The 14,989-nt window shown below is 43.7% G+C and overlaps 1 protein-coding gene across 1 annotated transcript in view; it reads left to right on the top strand.

Moving 5' to 3' along the window:
- ADCK1 (aarF domain containing kinase 1) overlaps nt 1-11,154 on the top strand; it is a 179,890-nt gene extending 168,736 nt beyond the window's left edge. The window contains exons 10-11 of the mRNA XM_030215362.1: nt 3,480-3,673; nt 9,055-11,154. Of these exons, the coding sequence (XP_030071222.1) occupies nt 3,480-3,673; nt 9,055-9,226 (366 nt within the window). The 3' untranslated portion in view covers nt 9,227-11,154. The remainder of the gene's footprint in view (nt 1-3,479; nt 3,674-9,054) is intronic.
- Nucleotides 11,155-14,989: the final 3,835 nt, after the last annotated feature.

The following is a 14,989-nucleotide window of genomic DNA, read 5'->3' as shown; positions in this document are numbered from 1 at the left end:
AAGAGGGACTGGATCAATGTGTCGTGAAATAATGGAGCCAGGTGAGAACAAAAGGCTCTGCAAATGCATAGTGTTCCAGTTAATAGAGATGAGAGAGGTGGCACAGCCTTTCTGCCATGAATTGAAGGAGACAGTTGCAGGCTGATTTGCATGTCTGCAGCTCAGGAGAGCCCTGGCTTTGTGGCTCAATTCCAGCCCCAGAAACTGATAGTAAGGTATTCTAGGTCATTCATTAATAGCAGGGCTTCTAATTGCCCGAGTGCTTCCAACTGCATTACATGCTGTTAATGCAGCACAGATCGATCTATTCCAGCAAAAGAATTAAACAAACGAGGCCAGATGCCATGTCTTTGTTTTTAGAGTGCCGTGGTGGGGAGGACTGGACCTTGGAAATGCTTTCTTTTCAAGCGGTGTTGGGGTCAGTGTTCTTGAGAGGAGCCTGGCATACGTGTTCAGAGGAGAGACTTTCAAAGGCTCTTCCAAGGGGCATCACAAATGAGGGTGAGCCTGTCTGAAATGCATCGGTGGTGGTGGGTGGGTGGGGGGAGACATCAGAAAGATGGAGATTAAAAACAGACGGGTCGATATTCAAAGCAATTTAAAGGAGCAGGAGAGCCTCCTGCCTGCTTAAATCACTTCTACTTGCATAGCCATCAGTATTCAGTGGCATCTAACCAGACCGTTTCGCTGAATATTAGCACTCACTGACCATGTCCCAAGTTGGCAAGTCAGGGGTATTGGAGGGTACGGAGCCAGGAATTATGTGGGTACGACAATATTCAGTGTGCGTGCCCATGTAACTAACTGGGCATGTAGGACCACATAAAATGCGGTGCCAACTTTGCCCAGTTAATGCTGCGGATGCCAGCTCTGAATATCGGCCAGCACCCACATAACATCTGAGCACCGACCTGCAACGTATGGTGTTCTGCCCTTTTCCCCACCATTCCCCCCAGTAAGCTGTGATCCCCCTCCCAAACTCCCCCCCCCCCCCCCAAACACCATTGATCCCCTTCCCAAACCCTCCCAACACAAGGACCAGCCCCCTCTCCCCCAGATAGAAGTGGTCCCCCGGGCCTAAATTACTCCTTGGTGGCCCAATGTGGTGATAGGGACAGGAGTGAACCCCGCTCACTCCTGTCCCTAGTGGCTCCATTGTAGAAACAGTCACCGTGACCTCTAGTGGGAGTCCCATAGTACTGCGAGACTCTCGCTAGAGGTCGCAGCAGCCATTTTCACTATGGAGTTGCTAAGGGCAGGAGTGAGTGGGGTGCGCTCCTGCCCCCATCGCCCCACTGGACCACCAGGGAGTAAGATAGGTGCAAGGGGGCTTCTTTTAACTGGGTGGGAAGGGGTTGGTCCCTGTGCATGGGGGATTGGGAAGGAGTTCAGAGCTGATGGGGGGGGGGGGGGGTTGTTAGGAGGGGAGGACATGCATACTCCCATAATGCAAGTCCTGGCTGATGTGACCCAGTATAGCTATTCTTATGTTCAGCTGTGATTCGCATAAATGCTGGCATCCTGATTTTGTCTGGAGGAGTGGCCTAGTGGTTAGGGTGGTGGACTTTGGTCCTGGGGAACTGAGGAAGTGAGTTCGATTCCCACTTCAGGCACAGGCAGCTCCTTGTGACTCTGGGCAAGTCACTTAACCCTCCATTGCCCCATGTAAGCCGCATTGAGCCTGCCATGAGTGGGAAAGCGCAGGGTACAAATGTAACAAAAATAAAATAGGTACTATTGGAGATTCTACATGGAATGTTGCTATTCCACTAGCAACATTCCATGTAGAAAGCTGCGCAGGCTTCTGCTTCTGTGAGTCTGACGTCCTGCACGTGACTCACAGAAGCAGAAGCCTGCGCGGCCACATTGGTGATCTGTGAGGGCCGACTTCTATACATGGAATGTTGCTAATAGCAACATTCCATGTAGAATCTCAAATAGTAGCAACAGTGGAGGAGTGGCCTAGTGGTTAGGGTGGTGGACTTTGGTCCTGGGGAACTGAGTTCAATTCCCACTTCAGGCACAGGCAGCTCCTTGTGACTCTGGGCAAGTCACTTAACTCTCCATTGCCCCATGTAAGCCGCATTGAGCCTGCCATGAGTGGGAAAGCGCAGGGTACAAATGTAACAAAAATAAAATAGATACTATTGGAGATTCTACATGGAATGTTGCTACTATTGGAGATTCTACATGGAATGTTGGTATTCCACTAGCAACATTCCATGTAGAAGGCTGCGCAGGCTTCTGTTTCTGTGAGTCTGACATCCTGCACGTATGTGCAGGACGTCAGACTCACAGAAGCAGAAGCCTGCGCGGCCACATTGGTGATCTGCAAGGGCCGACTTCTACATGGAATGTAGCAACATTCCATGTAGAATCTCAAATAGTAGCAACAGTGGAGGAGTGGCCTAGTGGTTAGAGTGGTGGACTTTGGTCCTGGGGAACTGAGGAACTGAGTTTGATTCCCACTTCAGGCACAGGCAGCTCCTTGTGACTCTGGGCAAGTCACTTAACCCTCCATTGCCCCTTGTAAGCCGCATTGAGCCTGCCATGAGTGGGAAAGCGCGGGGTACAAATGTAACAAAAAAATATTCAATGCCAGTGACCAGACATGGCCTGTCATTGAGTATCAGGGCCTAATTCTGCCCATGGTGGTCAGTATTTAAAAACAACACTGGCTGAATATTGACAGGTGCAATTTTTTTTTATCATATTGAAGACTGTTCTCCAGGTGCAGGACTTGCCAGAAAGAAAAAGCCCAGCTACCAATGTGGAAGGAAAGGTTTTTTTGTTGGAGGAAGAAGCTCCTTCCAGACTACTCTGACTGCTGAGTCTAGAAGTGAAAATAATGTTTAAGAGAATGATGCCACTGAAGTTTGTGGATGTGAATATTTGCAAGGGTCAGCTGTAATGTAAGGTTATCTGGCAAACACCATTACTGTTTTCCCCAGTGCTATTGGTTTGCTTTTGTCTCTTCTTATGCTGAGCAGGGTCCATTTTGTTCCGATTTACACTGGAGATGGGGTTGGGTAAGAAGGACTACATGCTGGAATCTTTATTTTCCAGTACTGCAGATTTAATCACTGAAACAGTACCTACCATTGTTTATGTTTATTAAAACTTACTGTATCGCCAAAGCTGAGTATCAGATCTGGACGGTTTACAAATGTCTGCCGTCTGCCATAGAGGTGTCTGCTTGCTCTCCTTCCTTCTTTATCTTTCTTTTTCTTTCATCTCTTCACCCCACTGTGTTCCTTTATGTAATTCATTTATTGGATGCTCCTCTGTTTTTTTCTCCTCTTTTTTTTCTCCTCTCTTCATTCTGTATCCCTTTTGTCCCTCCTTTCTTCCCATCTTCTGTTTGTGTTCCACCTCCTTCCTTCCTTCTCCTGCCCCCTTTCTTCTTTATCTCATCCCCATTCTTTCTTTTTTTTTTTCTCCCATTCTGCTCACTTATTCTGCCACTTCCTCCTGCCCAGGACGTGGAGATTCGAACTAATGCAGCTGCCTACCTACCTCAGATCAGCCAATTGCTCAACAACATCCCTCGTCAGATGCTACTGCTTCTGAAGACCAATGACCTGCTGCGAGGCATTGAGACGACTCTGCACACCCGGGCCAGCGCCAGCTCATTCCTCACTATGTCCCGCTGCTGTGTTAGGGCACTAGCGAGGTGAGTGTCACACTGTGGGTTACCTCTCTTCATAAGTGTCTTCAGCGATCTGGCAACATTTCAGGCTGCAGCACTATCAGGGTATCGGTGAGGGGTTTGAACCCCTACCAGCAAAAACAATCCAGCTCTGAGTCAGTGCGACAACTGGGAGGTTCCCTTTGGACCTGTAACTGGTAACTGATACTTGATGGCAAACATCTGTAACTGTAGTAGCCAGAACAACCACAAGAAGTTGTATTGCTCACTTTCAAAGCAAACTGCTAAAAGAAAATGGGGTTGTGATTATTCAAGGCAACAATTTTCAAGCTGTTCCAACTGAGACAAAATCTGCTGATACCTCCAGTACAGTGGTGAGAAAAGGTTTGTTGAAATACAATCCATTGTAGGTGACTGACAAAGTATGTGAACGCTTCATTCAGTAGCTGGTGACAGCTCCTTGAGGAACAATAACTTCAACCGTTTTCTGTAACTGTTAATCAGTCTTTCACATCACCCTTGAGGAATTTTGGCTCATTCTTTCGTTCAGAACTTTTACAACTCTGACAATTTTCCTTACTTGAACAGTTCACTTCAGATCAGGACCTACTTAAATGAGTAAGGAATGCTCATTTGTCTGGGTCAGGATTACAAGACCATTTTTAAACATTTGGAGCTCCATTCTTGTACTGCCAGATAGTCTACAGATGGAAAAAGCTGAAGACTATATTTATTTATTTAGATTTTCCTCACACCTTTTTCAGTAGTAGCTCAAGGAGAGTTACATTCAGGTACTCTGGATATTTCTCTGTCCCAAGAAGGCTCACAATCTAAGTTTGTACCCGAGGCAATGGAGGATTAAGTGACTTGCCCAAGATCACAAGGAACAGCAGTGGGATTTGAACCGGCCACCTCTGGATTGCAAGACCAGTGCTCTAACCACTAGGCCACTCAAGAGTGGTCATTCTGCCAAGATTATTCGAACAGCAAACTGGTGATTCATTCTCAATTTCACAAAGAAATCAAGACTAACATTTTAAAGGTCTCTCAATGTGGCCGATGTAAGGGCTCATGCATCAACCAAACTGAATGGAAATGGTGTTCATGAGAGGGTAGCACGGAAGCAATCACTGCTCTCTGAAAAAAAAAATATTGCTTCCTACCCAGGTTTAGCAGAGAACATCTGCATGACCCACAAGGCTTCTGGAATATTTCCTTCTGGACAGATGAGTTCAAAATTGGACTTTTCAGTCACAATAAAAAAATATTTGGAAGAAATGAAATACTGCCTTACAAAGAAAGAGTCTCTTTTTCCACTGTCGACCATGTTGTGGGGTTGCTTTTCTTCATTAGGACCCAAATTAGTTGTCATCATTGATAGAACCATTAATTTTGCTTTATATTGGACAGTTCTAGAGGACAGTGCCAGGCCATCTCTCTGAGAGGTGAAGATGAACCAAAGATGGATCATGCAACAAGATGACCATGAACATTCAAGTAAATGTACTACAGAATGGCTGAAGAAGGGGTGTTATGTTTTGGATTAGCCAAATCAAAGTAACGTCTCAAAGCCTATTGAAATGTTGTAGTAAGATCTGAAGTGAGCTCTTCATGCGAGACAGCCCTCAAATATAAGAGCTGAAACAGTTGCTTTTGGAAGAACAAGTGAAACAAGAGACAGTTCAACAGTTATAGGAAGTATTTGCTTGAAGTTATTGCTGCTCAGGGAGGTGCCATCAGTTACTAGTAATACTACTGCTATTACTACCGCCACTTGGTGGTAGACACTATTATAAAGATGAAAATTACAGAGTAAACATGGATTAATGAGACAAGGCCAACATGGAGTTGGTCAAGGGAAATCTTGACTTACCAGTCTACTACATTTCTTTGAAGGGGTGAACAAACATGTGGATGAAGGTGAGCCAGTTGATATTGTGTATCTGGATTTTCAGAAGGTGTTTGACAAAGTATCTCATGAAAGACTCCAGAGGAAATTGGAGAGTCATAGGCTAGGAGGTAGTGTCCTATTGTGGATTAAAAACTGGTTAAAAGATAGAAAACAGAGAGTAGGGTTAAATGGGTCAGTATTACCAATGGAGAAGGGTAGTTAGTGGGGTTCCCCAGGGGTCTGTGCTTGGACCGCTGCTTTTTAACATATTTATAAATGACCTAGAGATGGGAGTAACTAGTGAGGTAATTAAATTTGCTGAGTACACAAAGTTATTCAAAGTTGTTAAATTGCAAGAGAATTGCGAATAATTACAAGAGGACCTTACGAGACTAGGAGACTGGGCGTCTAAATGACAGATGATGTTTTTTTTAAATTTATTTTATTTATTTTATTTATTTATCATTTTACTTAATTACATTCACATTTAGCACATAAATGTAAGGAAATACAGAAATTGATATAAAAAGGAAAACATTTTCTCTCAACAATATATATTTACATAATTGTCCACAATTGGAAGATCCAAGATCAGGAAAACAATCTTAAAGAAAATAAGAAAAACTCAAAATGGTTAATCTTACACTTCACATTTTCTGAGGGAGGAAGGCTAATCGGTTATTGCAGTCGGTACAGTGGTAACTGAAGGAAGTTGCTGCAGAGGATTCTTCATTTGTTTCCACAAACTCTTATAATTTCTTAGGTTCAAACAAATAAGTAATAAGGAAATAAAACACTTACAAGGGAATCACGCTAGGAAGGTCCCACCTAGGGCAATGATTCCTGGCTTAAAAGCCAAGACCTCACACCTCCCAGTCTGCGATTCCCTTGATGTGTCAGGAAATATATTCATCATGAACCCAAAGAACTATCAACCATGTATCGGAAATACAATTTCAAAACATTGTTCCTATCTAAATCAAAGACGAAAGTCACTAATAATAACTCTATCTATAGCTTCTGAATTTTCTGTTAAACTTACATCTCTTTTCTCTGATAAAGAAGATTTTAAAGGAAATATAATTTTAGTCACCAAAAGGTGGCTATCAGAAGGTATTAGCAAAGTATCAGAGAAATATTTCTTCAAGAATTCAGTAGCTGATATATAGGATATTATAGGTAAATTTATCATTCTCAAGTTATTTTCCCTTAATTGGTTCTCCAGAAATTCCAATTTTTACAAGAAAGATAACTATTCTTCATTACCAAATTATCTGATTTTCATAGAGAAGCCATTTCCGTAATCAAAGTCTCTATTTTTATATCTTGGACTTCCATTTTGTTAGATAAGTATTAATATAAATTCTTTAACTCACATAGTGAAAAATTTTAAACATCTGAAGAAGAGAGTTATTCACATTCTGCTGCAGTTCCTATAGTATGTCCATTATGACATTATTGGCTTCACCAAGTCCAATTTCTCCACAGAAACCGCTCCAGATATCTTTGGGGGGAAGAGCTCACTCTCCAATCCCCCAGTTGGTTTATTATCCGAGTTGATGCTGCGCCAGGACCTCCTCGAGTCACATGAAAATCCTAACCCACTTCGGGCGTTTCCATTATTGACCTCCATAGTGAAGCATTGCTATTTCTGGGTCTTGGAGGGGTCGTGCCAACAGGGGGACTCAGAGTCACTCCCTCCACTGAGATTCGGCAATAAAGCCTTGCTGTTCCCCGAAGCAAGAACCGATATCCCCGACCCGAATCTCTCCAAAATAGACTGAGAAGTGGTGGGAACCCCAGCCGTGTTTGAGGAGGACAGCACTACGGCTTTGCCTTTTCTCTTCCCCATTCTCTGGGGAGCGCACCCTCTTCTTCAGGCATTCTGGTGTAAAACGGGAACTCAACTAGCGTACGTCCTCCCTCAACGCCATCTTGGATCTCCAGGTTGGGACACTCTTTGTCTGGTTTCTCCTCAGAGGCCTGTCTGATATGGGTAACCCTACAGCATAGCCCTCTGAGTCATTGAAACACGGAAGCCCCTCCACCACTTACAAGGTGGTGTCCCTTCAGAGGGGATGACAGATGATGTTTAATGTGAGCAAGTGCAAAGTGATGCCTGTGCAGACCTTCTGAGAAAATACCTTCTGGTCACCGCATCTTAAAGAAGATATTGTGGAATTAGAAAAGGTACAGAGAAGGCGATGAAAATGATAAAGGGGATGGGACAACTCCCCTATGAGGAAAGGCTGAAGCAGCTAAGGCTCTACAGCTTGGAGAAAAGACATCTGAGGGGAGATATGATAGAGGTCTATAAAATAATGAGTGGAGTGGAACAGGTAGACGTGAATCGCTTGTTTACTCGTTCCAAAAATACTAGGACTAGGGGGCACGCAATGAAGCTACAAAATAGTAAGTTTAAAATGAATCAGAGAAAAATTTTCTTCACTCAGCATGTAATTAAACTCTGGAATTTATTGACAAAGAATGTAGTTAAAGCTGTTAACTTAGCGGGGTTTAAAAAAGGTTTGGATGGCTTCCTAAAGGAAAAGTCCATAGATCATTATTAAAATGGGAAAAATCTACTGCTTATTTCTAGGATAAGCAGTGTAAAATGTATTGTACTGTTTTGGGATCTTGCCAGGTACTTATGACCTGGATTGGCCACTGTTGGAAACAGGATGCTGGACTTGATGAACCTTTGGTCTGTCCCAGTATTGCAATACTTATGTACTTATGTAACCCTCTGTTTTCTGTTCTTTATCCTCTGCCTTTTCTCTCACTTTCTCCAGCTGTGGATCCAAGGAGATTTTAGATACTTTAGAGTTTGTGATAACATTTATTGTACATTAAGGACATTAAGGTTTTAAGTCCTCACACATCCCTCTGCCATGTGTTTTTGAAAATTCCCTTCAAAAATTACATTTTCCATAAATTGCATTCTTTAGCAATAAATGATGTACCATGAGAGAAAATGTCTGCTTACCTGATTTGGGTGTAGCCAGTGTGTGTGTGTGGTGGTGGGGGGGGGGGGGGGGGGGTGTTAGCCAGGAATCAGCACAAAATGCATCAGTTGTTCAATACAGCTTAGCACTGGGGTGACAATGTCAGCGGGAGCTGGTTGGGAATCAGTATTGGCTGACCTCCCTTGGTCTTTCTCTGTTATAAAACAGCCCAGCTCATTATTGTATTCAGGTGGGAGCTGGGTTGGAAGATGTCTCCTGAAATTTCATTCTTTTACTAGATCTAACACATGGTGGAGTCTGAAGTGCTGTGAGAGGGGATGGGAGCTTGTCTGACACTGGCATTATCTGACCTATAACATTCATCTCTTTCTCTTCCCACCACCTTCATCCTTCTGTTACCCTTCTGTTTTTACTCTGTCCTTTCCTTCTGCTTTCCCCTTACTTTTATTCTTCCAAACTTTCTCAAACTCACATTCTTACCTACACCCAATCCTTCCTCTTTGATCCACACCCATTCTCTTCCCTTCCTGTATCTTCTCTTTTTGTAGGTACAGGAGAAGCAAGGCTAACTCAAGTTTTAGACGGGCTCAGATCTCTCTCTCTGAAACTCTGATCCTGGGCCAGATCAACATTTATGAACTTTTCCTACGACTGAAAAGCTCCTTCCTTGGGACCTGGATCCTTGTATTGCTGAGCTGGATTCCGACATCTCCATATTAATATCCATCATGAAGGAGTTGGCCTAGAGACCCCCCTCCTACTGCATCTCTCTACACTGGACTTTTGCAAAGAGAGTCAAATGGAGAAAAGGGACATCTCTGTCTATATATATATATGCACATGAGTTCTTGCACACTCAGCCTAGTGAGGACAAAGACTAAGTCCTTAAGCCTTTTCCATTCTAGTAATGTAGCCAGCTGAGCACAATGTCAAGAGCATTTGGACACATCCATATTCTTACTCTCTCCTAGCCAGGATGCCCTCTAGTGAGAGGTAAAGAAGCAGCAGTGGACCTGAGCTCCTATAAGCATGAGACACTCTGGCACTATGGCTATGGGGTGTTTCAGGGAAGAAGGCCAGGAGCCTGATGCATGATCAGTGTGTGCAAGGAACCATCCACTGATACATCAAGGATCTCACAGCAGACTCCCTGTAGTAGTGCAGGGTAGACTGAGTCACCATCTGCTTCCATCTTGTCTGAACAGGCTGAGCTAGTCTTGTTTTCACCTGACTGCACACACACTGACTGAGTTTCTGCTTTCCCGAGAAAACCTGAAATTGCAAAACCATGGATGCAATGGGGTAAAATCTGCCCTGGCTGAGCCTGTCCTTCCTGGCCTGGAGCCAGCTGGTAACCCTCGGGTAGAGCTGCCAAGTGAACTGATTTCTGGAAGGAGACTTCTTTTGACCAGTTGTGACACTTTTTAATATAAAATTTTCTGTCTGGACGGTGAAGCGTTTACAGTGTTAGCACTTGACCAGTACACATTAATCATCAAGTATTGTTGAACCCCCCTCTCCATTCTCTTCCTCCCTCCCACCCAGAAAAATATAAATGCCACAGCGAGGACATGCCCAGGCAATACACATATTCTGTTTCCAAGGGCTGGATGGCGGTCTCTTAGTTATGCCTTTGGCTGCAGGGAATTTTTCTCTCCCTAGGATTGAGTGTGTCACTAGCAGTCTGCATCCAGCCCACATAGCTCCAAGTCTTCTGCACAACTTCTTGAGCTGCAGGGCAGCTCCTCATGCCCCCTCTGATGCAGTGTGGTACTTTTAGTGTTAATTGTGTTCGAAAGAAGCAGGAGGAGTGGTTTAGTGGTTAGAGTCAGAGAAGCCCCAGGTTCAAATTCCACTTCTCCTTGTGACCTCAGGACAAGTCATTTCACACGCCATGCCTCAGGTACAACTTAGATTGGAAGCCCTCTGTGGAGAGGGAATTAACTTGTGTACCTGAAACTGTAACTTGCCTTGAGCTTGGATTTTTGAAAAGGCAAGTAATTATGTCTAAACTGCAGAATACAACTCCTACAATGCACTGGAGATCAGAAAAAACAAGACTGACCAACATCTTGCTTGTGAAAGGCTTATGACATCTGTGGTTGTGCACAAAGGAAACTATGCACAGAGCACGTCAGTACCCCAGACATCTGCTTTATAAGTGTTTCTAAGCTTGGTGCTTTGTAATTGCATTTAACTAATTATTGTATGAATGTTGGTTTTTATATTGGGGTTTTATTCATTGTTTTTTGATTATAATGTTGAGTACTGCCTGGAACTTTTAGACAGTATAAAATTGATGAAAATAAATACCAGGACCGTGGATTATCCCATGCCTACAAATTGGGAAACAGAACCTGGAGCAGCTGAGTGTGTAACTGGCTTCCAATAATGGAGCGGGATTGCTCATGTGTGATTCACATTTTGGTTATTTGAAGTCAATAGTTTTGACTGTAACGAGGGAATCACCTGTGGTTTCCAGGACACTGAGGAGACTCATCTTTATAAATAAGACTATTTTGATTGCACATCAGGGAGCATCTGACAGTGGAGTCAGAACCAAATATTACAGTGGCACAGAAAGCTGGTTTTGACCCATACGTAATGGAAGCTAGTATCCCCATGTCTGAAGGGGCTTAAAATACCCCCTGCATGCCAAATGAGAATTTCTCTTTTTTGGGTGACCAGTTCTCATACTCAGGAACTATAAATATTTGGTTTGTAAGCTATTCACAGTAAATATGTATGAATAGATTTGAATGCACTGCCTCCCATGCTTGCAAATGTATCTCATGCATGTTCATTGTGCATTTCCAGAAAACTTGACATGTTTTTGACTCTTGAAGACAGGAGTTTGTCACACCTGAATTAGAAAGACATACTTTTCCTGTGCAGTGTGGTATTGAACGTAGTTGGCTACTGTCTGACAGTTGCTTCTGGGTCTTTGTAGCATTCAATGCACAGGTATGAAATCTGTGGGTGCTTGATCACCCCCAATATTGAGCAAACTCCTTTACTGATCAGAGGGGGATAAATTGAGTTAAGTTTGGTATCTCCACTCATTTTGAAAGTTGACGCCTATGTACAGAGTTAAGTACCTCATTAACTAGTCCTAAATATGACCTTCAGCAGAGAGTTTGACGACAGAGTCCCTTTTCTTCTCCTTAGATGGTCCTTCCAGAGCTGTGTAACCAAAATCTGTCCTTGGACCCCTTCTTTTTTCAATCTACACCTCTTCCCTGGGCTCGCTGATCTCATCTCATGGTTTCCAATATCATCTTTATGCTGACGACACCCAGCTTTATCTCTCCACACCAGACATCACTGCGGAAACCCAGGCCAAAGTATCAGCCTGCTTATCCGACATTGCTGCCTGGATGTCCAACCCGCCACCTGAAACTGAATATGGCCAAGACCGAGCTCATTGTCTTCCACCCAAACCCACTTCTCCTCTCCCTCCACTTTCTATTTCAGTCGATAACACCCTCATCCTCCCCGTCTCACCTGCCCGCAACCTCGGAGTCATCTTCGACTCCTCCCTCTCCTTCTCTGCTCGTATCCAGCAGACAGCCAAGACCTGTCGCTTCTTTCTCTATAACATCAGCAAAATTTGCCCTTTCCTCTCTGAGCACACCACCCAAACTCTCATCCACTCTCTAATTACCTCTCGCCTTGACTACTGCAACCTACTCCTCACTGGCCTCCCACTTAACCATCAATCCGTTCAGAACTCAGCTGCGTGTCTTATCTTCCGCCTAGACCGATATGCTCATATCACCTCTCTCCTCAAGTCACTTCACTGGCTTCCGATCAGGTACTGCATACAGTTCAAGCTTCTACTACTAACCTACAAAATGCACTCAATCTGCAGCCCCTCACTACCTCTCTACCCTCATCTCCCCTTACGCTCCTACCCGTAACCTCCGCTCACAGGACAAATCCCTCCTCTCAGTACCCTTCTCCACCACCGCCAACTCCAGACTCTGCCCTTTCTGCCTCGCCTCACCCTATGCTTGGAATAAACTCCCTGAGCCCATACGCCAAGCCCCCTCCCTACCCATCTTCAAATCCTTGCTCAAAGCCCACCTCTTCAATGTCGCTTTTGGCACCTAACCATTGTACCTCTATCCAGGAAAGCTAGACTGCCTCAATCTTGATTGACTGCACTTTTTGTCCTTTAGATTGTAAGCTCCTTTGAGCAGGAACTGTCCTTCTTTGTTAATTGTACAGCGCTGCGCAACCCTGGTAGCGCTTTAGAAATGTTAAATAGTAGTAGTAGTGTAAGGGAAGCTTGCACTGGTGCTATTATGCTGTTTTTGTTATGTGTCTCTGCATAGGAAGTCTGCACCTGCTACGTTACAGTGGTGAGATTTTAGAGGCTTGGCTGCATTTTTGCATCCTATCCCAAGCTCTGGATATTGGGTTATGTGCTTGTCAAAATTGCCTTTAACATCCTTTCACTGTCTGTGCTGCCCTTCCCAATCAACCTTTCTCCTTTGGCACCATCCACAATCTCCTTTTCTGACTAATCTTAGGCTGCAGGTAGCTGGCTGTAATCTTTGCTCTTTCTCCATCTGATTTGTCTTCTGTCTCTGCTCATGGACTTTATGCACAACCTCTTTATTCAGTCCTTGACATCTGGATTGCGTTGGGGATATGTCATGGGTAGCCTCTCTTCTTCTTCTTTTTTTTTTTTTTTTTTAATCCTTTTCTCATCAAGAAGCCTGCCACCTTCCTTCTAGTTCTTATCAGGGAACCATTATGCACAAGGTTACCAGGTTTTTCGAGGACAAATCTGGGACCCTGATTCTCTGTAGCATCATTAGAAAGTGAGCATTTGATTTTCCAGGGAAGGAGTTTGGAGGAAGCATTGCTGTAGTCTGGTGGACTGTCCCCATAGAATATTGTAGTAATCTATTCTCAAAATTACCTAAATGTGCACTAAGTTTTATAAAGGCTGATGGCCTGGCAGGCGTCTTCCATGTAGAAGAGAATTGAGCAACCAGAAATTGCTGACTCACCTGGCAAAATCGCATAATTCAAAACATTTAAGTTCATTGAAAAGAATCCTCTGATTCTGTATAGGTTGCCCAAAGTTTGGCGCTCAGAAAATAATTGGCTGAATTTGGGATAACAATTAATATTAGGTGTTAACAACCACTTAGATGGTTCCAATTCAGAATTTCACATCATTTGCCATATGCCCTGTTCTATAACATGCATGCCTAATTTTCATAGCACGCGACTCCAAGGGGTTGCGGTAATGGAAATGAGGTTCCTGGCTGCATCTGTCCAGGGCACATTTTGCAGAGGAAGAAATTTATTTTCTTTTGAAAGGTGGGGAAGAAAGTGTTTCAGTAAACCAACCTAAACTCTGGTACCACTCCTACTTGATCTACTGCAGCCTCCTCTGTCCGAGTTTATTAGCTGAATGATCTCTCTCTTTTTCTCTCCATTGCGGTCTTTTGAGAAAACAGCAGCTCATTGTGTCATGGTCATGTAACCCTTCTTCAATCAGTCCCTGTCTGCTTCCACAAAGAATTAAAATCTTCATGTACTTGCCTCCGAGTGCATTTACTGTGCTTCCTATCACCACTTCATTCTTCAGTGAAACTGCCCCTACCTGGGCCCTTGGTGGCAGACTGGATGGACTGTACAGGTGGTTTATCTGCCGTCATTTACTATGTTACGATGTTACCCTCTGCTGCAGGAGATGTGTGGAATAGCCCCACTAGGTACACCTGGCCTCCCTCTCTGGTCAGATCCACATTTAGCCTAAACCTCGGCTTTATGAGGCTGCTTTTACCTTTGCACTGGACTGGGGAATGCATTTCTCATCTTATTCAGCTAATACCGAGGTTGATATTCTCTGTATATCTGCATAATAGAGGCCAAACCCCCAAGTTCTCCATTAAATATTTACAATCCCACTATTACATTTGACAATTCATAATTCAATCTCCCTCTCACAGTAACACAGAAAACGACCTGCAGGGTCCATCCAGGCTGCCCCACAAGGTGGCAAAAGTTGCACTTCCCACTCTGTGCAGGTTATAGTCATTCATGATTAAACACTGGTTGGCAATTTGCCATCATGCCAAGCACATATAGGGCATTAAATATGATGCAGTCTTGGAACAATATATGTTAAATTGCTAATAGTATGTAACTTGCTAATTTCAACATTAAGATGTCTTCCCCTCCTCTTTCAGATGCATAGCAGCCTCACTGGTATTTATTATCGGTAGTGCTGAGGATCTTTTCTCTTGAACTCTTTTGTCTAACTATGTATTGGTTTTATTTTGATTGTGTATTGTTGATTCTGTTACCTGCCTAGAAATTTTTAGATAAATAAACACCAGTCTCTGCACCCACATCTCTTATGTTCACTGAGAAGGTAACTTTGCAGGGTTTTGGAGAAGCGCATCCATGTTAAGACGTGACTGCTGTAAAATAAGGGCAGTGAACTTGCATTACCTGAGC

The sequence above is a fragment of the Microcaecilia unicolor genome, chromosome 9, assembly GCF_901765095.1.
Source record: "Microcaecilia unicolor chromosome 9, aMicUni1.1, whole genome shotgun sequence".
In the NCBI taxonomy this organism is placed as follows: Eukaryota; Metazoa; Chordata; class Amphibia; order Gymnophiona; family Siphonopidae; genus Microcaecilia; species Microcaecilia unicolor.
This window is presented reverse-complemented; position numbering and strand designations above follow the sequence as displayed.